This window comes from Procambarus clarkii, chromosome 90, assembly GCF_040958095.1.
Source record: "Procambarus clarkii isolate CNS0578487 chromosome 90, FALCON_Pclarkii_2.0, whole genome shotgun sequence".
Classification (NCBI taxonomy): domain Eukaryota; kingdom Metazoa; phylum Arthropoda; class Malacostraca; order Decapoda; family Cambaridae; genus Procambarus; species Procambarus clarkii.
This window is the reverse complement of record NC_091239.1, coordinates 17,861,442-17,869,406: the sequence shown is the minus strand read 5'-3', so window position 1 is coordinate 17,869,406 and position 7,965 is coordinate 17,861,442. Positions and strand designations below refer to the sequence as shown.

General features: G+C 41.0%; 1 protein-coding gene across 1 annotated transcript in view; it reads right to left on the bottom strand.

Annotated features, from left to right (window-relative positions):
• The window catches only part of LOC123746507 (trypsin-1-like), a 54,767-nt gene that overhangs the window by 5,511 nt on the left and 41,291 nt on the right, over nt 1-7,965 (bottom strand). The window contains exons 3-4 of the mRNA XM_069318565.1: nt 5,037-5,257; nt 3,894-4,093 (exon numbers count right to left, since the gene is read on the bottom strand). Of these exons, the coding sequence (XP_069174666.1) occupies nt 3,894-4,093; nt 5,037-5,257 (421 nt within the window). The remainder of the gene's footprint in view (nt 1-3,893; nt 4,094-5,036; nt 5,258-7,965) is intronic.

Genomic DNA, 7,965 nt, shown 5'->3' with positions numbered 1-7,965 from the left:
GGTATTAACAGAGACCAATGTTGTTTATGGCTTCACATGCCCACTTGGGGACTGTCAGCCCCAAAGATCTTAGTATATAGGCAAGACAATAACATCTCTCTAGGCGATTAACAATGCATAAACAACAGGGCTCCATCAAGGAGCATATAATCTCCTCACACAACGAAGCCATCACCAGAGACATCGTAACAAATAACACTGAAATAATCGACAGGAATAACGGCAAGAAAAGACTGGAGCCAGATTCACGAAAGCACTTACGCAAATACTTACGAACGTGTACATCTTTCCTCAATCTTTGACGGCTTTGGTTACATTTATTAAACAGTTTACAAGCATGAAAACTTCCCAATCAACTGTTGTTATTGTTATAAACAGCCTCCTGGTGCTTCGGAACTCATTAACTGATTAATAATTGGAAACAAAGTCGCCAAAGAATGAGAAAAGATGTACAGGTTCGTAAGTGCTTGCGTAAGTCCTTTCGTGAATCTGGCCCCTGGACACCAGCAAGGCCCTACACATCAAAAAGTCAAGACCAGCAACCGAACAACCAGTTAACACATAATTACATTCTACCCACTTGATGACACCGAACCAACGCAGAGACAGGATCTAATGACCCTTCCTAATGACAAGCATCCACAAGAGTATAAGCTGTTTATGTTGATGCATGTAATACCTTATCAATATCCCCTATGTTATGCTATTCATCCACTTGTTTCATCCACTTGTTCTGTACCACCTCACCCATGCGTCGTGGGTGAGGTGGTACCTCACCAGTATATAGTATCTCAAGAGAATATTGAGGTGGTACCTCAAGAGAATAGAAGCCTGTGCAAAAGAATGGTAAAATTGCCCTGAAGGAGGCTATAAATTATGCAATTGAGAATAATTTACATGATGTCATCATTCATACCGACTCTAAATCAAATCATAGGCATAGATAGTAATGAAAAGGCAGACTCACTAGCAAAAACTGCCACTGCTCTACCTGTTGTACAGGTTCAATTACCTCCAAGTTTTTCACAGATTAAGGAGCAAATCATGAAGAAAATATTCCCAACTATCAAAAGTCGCCACTGAGCCAAAGTAGCGGAAGGAAGATCCACTGCGATATGGTACGAACAAGCCACTATGGATACTACTCTTTCAAGCCTGACAAAAAGATGACCAGAGACATTGCAGTAGCCATACACAGACTCAGACTTGGTTGCAAGTGCTGCTGGGAGGTAATAAACCAAATAGAGTGTCATATCTGTGGAAGAGAAGCAGAGGCGGCACTATTGCATTACTTACTGGAATGTGAAGCTGCTGAAGCCCTGCGCATCAAACTCAACATTAACCCAACGACAGCAGCTGCATTAGATGCAAAATCCACAGCAACTACATTGATCAGAAAAGCAGTTGAGGAGTGGGACTCACTAGTGAACATTCTCCACCTACATCCGCCACCATGATAATGCTATTAAAACAAGACATGAGTAAACATGAGTAAAAAGTAAACATGAGTAAAAACATGAGTAAAAAGTCTTTTTACTCATTTACATGAGTAAAAAGACACGGGAGAGAAGGAGCAAGCGCCTCCCCCTCATAAAAAACTGTGACCCAAATATCAGAGTAACAAGGTTCTCGCGAATAACAACTCAATTACGGGCTCACTATAGCCCGTGCTACGGGGCCTTGCGGCTGAGTGGACAGCGCTCGGGGTTGTAGCTCTCAGGGCCCGGGTCCGATTCCCCGCCGAGGCGGTACCAAATTGGCAGATTTTCTTTCACCCTCATGCAGCTGTTCACCTAACAATATATATGTATCTGGGAGTTAGATAGCTGCTACGAGTTTTTTCCTAGGGATGTGTGTGTGCGTGTGTGTGTGTGTGTGTGTGTGTGCGTGTGTGTGTGTGTGTTAGAGAGAAATATATGTAGTAGAAACAGATATAGCCCGTGCTACATGGACATTTCATGCTGATTATCTAAATCTAAAACAACAACAACAACATGGTTAATTAGTCTTTGAGAATGTAAGGAGTGACCTTGCGAAACACATCCCTAGGCGTCAGACAAAAATAAAAGTGCGAAATAATTTTTGGAGAGTTCATTTTTCAACTTCCCCCGACAGTGAAGAAAAACATAAGGAATAGTGAAAAGATTCGAGTTAGAATCATTAATATTACCCTTTTGGGCATAATCAAGAATATATATATATGGCAGCTACTGGAAGGTAGTTGTGCTTTCTGGGTTCGAGGCCCACTGGTGGGTGTTGTCCAAAGATTGTTAATCTTCACTTGTGGTTTATGTAAGTATAGGCTTATAGCATGGACACGAGTTCTCTAACATTAACAGTGGCTTGATGAAAAACGCAGAGTAACCTCTCACTTGTCTAGTGCCCTCGGGAAGTGGAGATATTTGAGGTGTATATATATCTCGAAGTCTCTACTTCTTTTGTAGGGTCTGATGGTGTAGTGGGTTAAGGCGTACTAGTTATGGCAGCTACTGGAAGGTAGTTGTGCTTTCTGGGTTCGAGGCCCACTGGTGGGTGTTGTCCAAAGATTGTTAATCTTCACTTGTGGTTTATGCAAGTATAGGCATATATATATATATATATATATATATATATATATATATATATATATATATATATATATATATATATATATATATATATATATATATATATATATATATATATTGGTGTATACTGGCAGCAGGTTTTCTTTCAAACATGTTTCATTGAATATGACCGCATATTCTGTATTTATTATTTTCTGGTTTAGGGCTTCTATCCCTCTAACTATTTTCTTAGCATCAGGGCTTAATTGAAATAGGAGTTCTCCAAAACTCATTTTCGTACTTTTAAGGTGAAGAAAAGAAGTGATTTACTATAGAGTGTATTACACTTATTTGTATAATTTGCACGACGTTTCGAACCTCCATGGTTCATTCTCAAGTGAACAGATCTTACAATACTAGTTGATTTTATACCCGCATTAGGTCAGGTGATAATACAATGAAGGTGAAAAACATGGGGGGGATACATAAGGGATAAACATAGGGGCTGCAGAAGGCTTATTGGCCCATACGAGGCATCTCCTATCTAAACACAAAGATTAATCCAGTGTAATTGGCCTGTTATGTTGGACATTGTCTTCTGTGTTGGCATCGATATGTTCTTGTCTTGTCCTTACTCTCATGGTGGGTAGAGTAAATGGGTGGGTAGAGTATTTACTCTACCCACCATGAGAGTAAGGACAAGACAAGAACATATCGATGCCAACACAGAAGACAATGTCCAACATAACAGGCCAATTACACTGGATTAATCTTTGTGTTTAGATAGGAGATGCCTCGTATGGGCCAATAAGCCTTCTGCAGCCCCTATGTTTATCCCTTATGTATCCCCCCCATGTTTTTCACCTTCATTGTATTATCACCTGACCTAATGCGGGAATAAAATCAACTAGTATTGTAAGATCTGTTCACTTGAGAATGAACCATGGAGGTTCGAAACGTCGTGCAAATTATACAAATAAGTGTAATACACTCTATAGTAAATCACTTCTTTTCTTCACCTTAAAAGTACGAAAATGAGTTTTGGAGAACTCCTATTTCAATTAAGCCCTGATGCTAAGAAAATAGTTAGAGGGATAGAAGCCCTAAACCAGAAAATAATAAATACAGAATATGCGGTCATATATATATATATATATATATATATATATATATATATATATATATATATATATATATATATATATATATATATATATATATATATATATATATATATATACAAATAATACATACAGTAATTTTCTACAACTTCAGACAAGCACGACTCGAAAAGCAGCTTAGACTGTCAGCCAGCTTGACACTAAACACTCCTGCAAGGAGACCTACCTGACAGGTGTCGGTTCTGCCCACGAGATACCCAGCACAGATCATCTTCTCTGGCAGGAAGGATCCAGGATAGGACGTCTGGCAGGTACTCTCCTGTAGGACGGGTATATGGGCCTCCCGCAGGACGTTACTGGAGGAGCCGCCCTCGTGAGTGGCGCCCCACCCCACCACCGTCACCACTGAACCCGATACACTGTAGTCTGGATCAAAGATCAATGTGAAATAACAGGTAAAGGTGGGGGATTATGGTAATAGGAGATAATACAGTAATAAAAGGTGCTGCTATTACTGCTACCAATTTATAGATACTAATTTTGTAACTATTACTGATACTACTACTACTTTTGTACTATTATAGCAACTACTGTCAATTTTTTTTTAAATTAAAAGATTGATGAGTTTTTGAAATACTGATTTTTTATAAGATTCAATCTGTCTTTCTTTCATTCTATATCAGCTTATCTGAAACCTACCTCTCTCTCTCTCTCTCTCTCTCTCTCTCTCTCTCTCTCTCTCTCTCTCTCTCTCTCTCTCTCTCTCTCTCTCTCTCTCTCTCTCTCTCTCTCTCTCTCTCTCTCTCTCTCTCTCTCTCTCTCTCTCTCTCTCTCTCCCTCTCTCTCTCTCTCCCTCTCTTTCCCTCTCTCTCTCTCTCTCTCTCTCTCTCTCTCTCTCTCTCTCTCTCTCTCTCTCTCTCTCTCTCTCTCTCTCTCTCTCTCTCCCTCTCTTTCCCTCTCTCTCTCTCTCTCTCTCTCTCTCTCTCTCTCTCTCTCTCTCTCTCTCTCTCTCTCTCTCTCTCTCTCTCTCTCTCTCTCTCTCTCTCTCTCTCTCTCTCTCTCTCTCTCCTCTCTTCTCTCTCTCTCTCTCTCTCTCTCTCTCTCTCTCTCTCTCTCTCTCTCTCTCTCTCTCTCTCTCTCTCTCTCTCTCTCTCTCTCTCTCTCTCTCTGCTCTAACTCTCTCTCTTTTTCCTATATCGTCTCTCTTTATCTCTCCCTCTCTTACTAGAGAAACACACACATGAGAGCACACACCATGTATTGCGCTTCATCAGATTTCAAACAGAATATCTCCATGGCTCAGATACAGAACACATTACACTCTAGCTCACCTGCAGGAATACAGACCAATCAAGCAGTACACAATTACCTGGACTAGGCAGGCACGCAGGCATGAGGTTCAGCCTGGGGTCTAAGGCCGCCGCCAACACCAACACGGCGACATCGTTGTCAAACTGCGCCTCCTTGCCGAAGTCAGCGTGGAAGAGCGCGTACGCCACCCCCAGGGTCTGGCTGGGGCTCTCGCTCGGGTCCAGCAGGTCGTGCTCGCCTACCGTCACGCTGATCGGGTACATCCTCTCAATCGCCTTTCTGCGGTGCATAGCAAGATGCAGTGAGAGGAATTCCATTTATGTGGTATTGGGAAGATGGCAGTGCTGGGAAAGAAGCTGAGGAGGTGACCTTTCTTTTCTATTTTATTTTATTTATAAATAAATATCAAGAATTCTTACATTCTCGAAAAGCCATTAGCACCAAAAGCGTTTCAGGCAGCTCCATAATCTTAAATTTTCCTCGGAAGGAAAGTCATTTAACCGAGGAAATGCCGGGTCATTTTAATGACCCGGCATTTATTTACGTATACAACATTTTATTTATGTTATAAATTTAAGCCTAAGACATACATCTTGAACCATTCAGATATTCACCCTTAAATTATTGATGTTATAGATGGTAGGCCGCCTCTGAGTGGTATTGATATTAGTTTGTGAGTGGTAGTGAGGATAGCCTCTGAGTGGTATTGATGGTAGACTGTGTGTGGTATTGATGGTAGACTGTGTGTGGTATTGATGGTAGACTGTGTGTGGTATTGATGGTAGACTGTGTGTGGTATTGATGGTAGACTGTGTGTGGTATTGATGGTAGACTCTGTGTGGTATTCATGGTTGACTGTGTGTGGTATTGATGGTTGACTGTGTGTGGTATTGATGGTTGACTGTGTGTGGTATTGATGGTAGACTGTGTGTGGTATTGATGGTAGACTCTGTGTGGTATTGATGGTAGACTGTGTGGTATTGATGGTAGACTCTGTGTGGTATTGATGGTAGACTGTGTGTGGTATTGATGGTAGACTGTGTGTGGTATTGATGGTAGACTGTGTGTGGTATTGATGATAGACTGTGTGTGGTATTGATGGTAGACTGTGTGGTATTGATGGTAGACTGTGTGTGGTATTGATGGTAGACTCTGTGTGGTATTGATGGTAGACTGTGTGTGGTATTGATGGTAGACTCTGTGTGGTATTGATGGTAGACTCTGTGTGGTATTGATGATAGACTCTGTGTGGTATTGATGGTAGACTCTGTGTGGTATTGATGGTAGACTCTGTGTGGTATTGATGGTAGACTCTGTGTGGTATTGATGGTAGACTGTGTGTGGTATTGATGGTAGACTCTGTGTGGTATTGATGGTAGACTGTGTGTGGTATTGATGGTAGACTCTGTGTGGTATTGATGGTAGACTCTGTGTGGTATTGATGATAGACTCTGTGTGGTATTGATGGTAGACTCTGTGTGGTATTGATGGTAGACTCTGTGTGGTATTGATGGTAGACTCTGTGTGGTATTGATGGTAGACTGTGTGTGGTATTGATGGTAGACTCTGTGTGGTATTGATGGTAGACTCTGTGTGGTATTGATGGTAGACTCTGTGTGGTATTGATGGTAGACTGTGTGGTATTGATGGTAGACTCTGTGTGGTATTGATGGTAGACTCTGTGTGGTATTGATGGTTGACTGGTTGACTGATGGTAGACTCTGTGTGGTATTGATGGTAGACTCTATGTGGTATTGATGGTAGACTCTGTGTGGTATTGATGGTAGACTCTGTGTGGTATTGATGGTAGACTCTGTGTGGTATTGATGATAGACAACCAGTGACTGACAGTGATGATAGACTACCTGTGACTGACAGTGATGATAGACTACCAGTGACTGACAGTGATGATAGACTACCAGTGACTGACAATGATGGTAGACTACCAGTGACTGACAATGATGGTAGACTACCAGTGACTGACAATGATGATAGACTACCAGTGACTGACAGTGATGATAGACTACCAGTGACTGACAATGATGGTAGACTACCAGTGACTGACAATGATGGTAGACTACCAGTGACTGACAATGATGGTAGACTACCAGTGACTGACAATGATGGTAGACTACCAGTGACTGACAATGATGGTAGACTACCAGTGACTGACAATGATGATAGACTACCAGTGACTGACAATGATGATAGACTACCAGTGACTGACAATGATGGCAGACTACCAGTGACTGACAGTGATGATAGACTACCAGTGACTGACAATGATGGCAGACTACCAGTGACTGACAGTGATGATAGACTACCAGTGACTGACAGTGATGATAGACTACCAGTGACTGACAGTGATGATAGACTACCAGTGACTGACAGTGATGATAGACTACCAGTGACTGACAATGATGGTAGACTACCAGTGACTGACAATGATGGTAGACTACCAGTGACTGACAATGATGGTAGACTACCAGTGACTGACAGTGATGATAGACTACCAGTGACTAACAGTGATAATAGACTACTAGTGACTAACAGTGATAATAGACTACCAGTGACTGATGTTGGAAATAACCAACAAAACCCTTAACTCCTAATACTAACTTTTACCAATAACACTAACACGTAGAATTAATATCGTTGGTGTTTCTACAATAAGTCATAATTTTGCCAGACTCTTCCCAGCCATCATGGCGCCGCGCGTCAGATATTAGGCTGAAATATGAGATCTTCTACGTTGTTGGAAATTTGTAGAGTTCAGTTAATTGTCTTTTATTTCTAAAAATATTATTCATTATGAAAGAAATAATCATTTCGCGTACTTATGCGTACTGGACTCGACTATTCCACCAAATTAATTATTACAGTAAAAATTACTGTGATGTAAATTAAATACATGTTGACCCTTCTCGTTTAATTTGTGCAATATTAATTAAATCTATTGCCTTGCGAGAAGAGGTATTATTATTCAA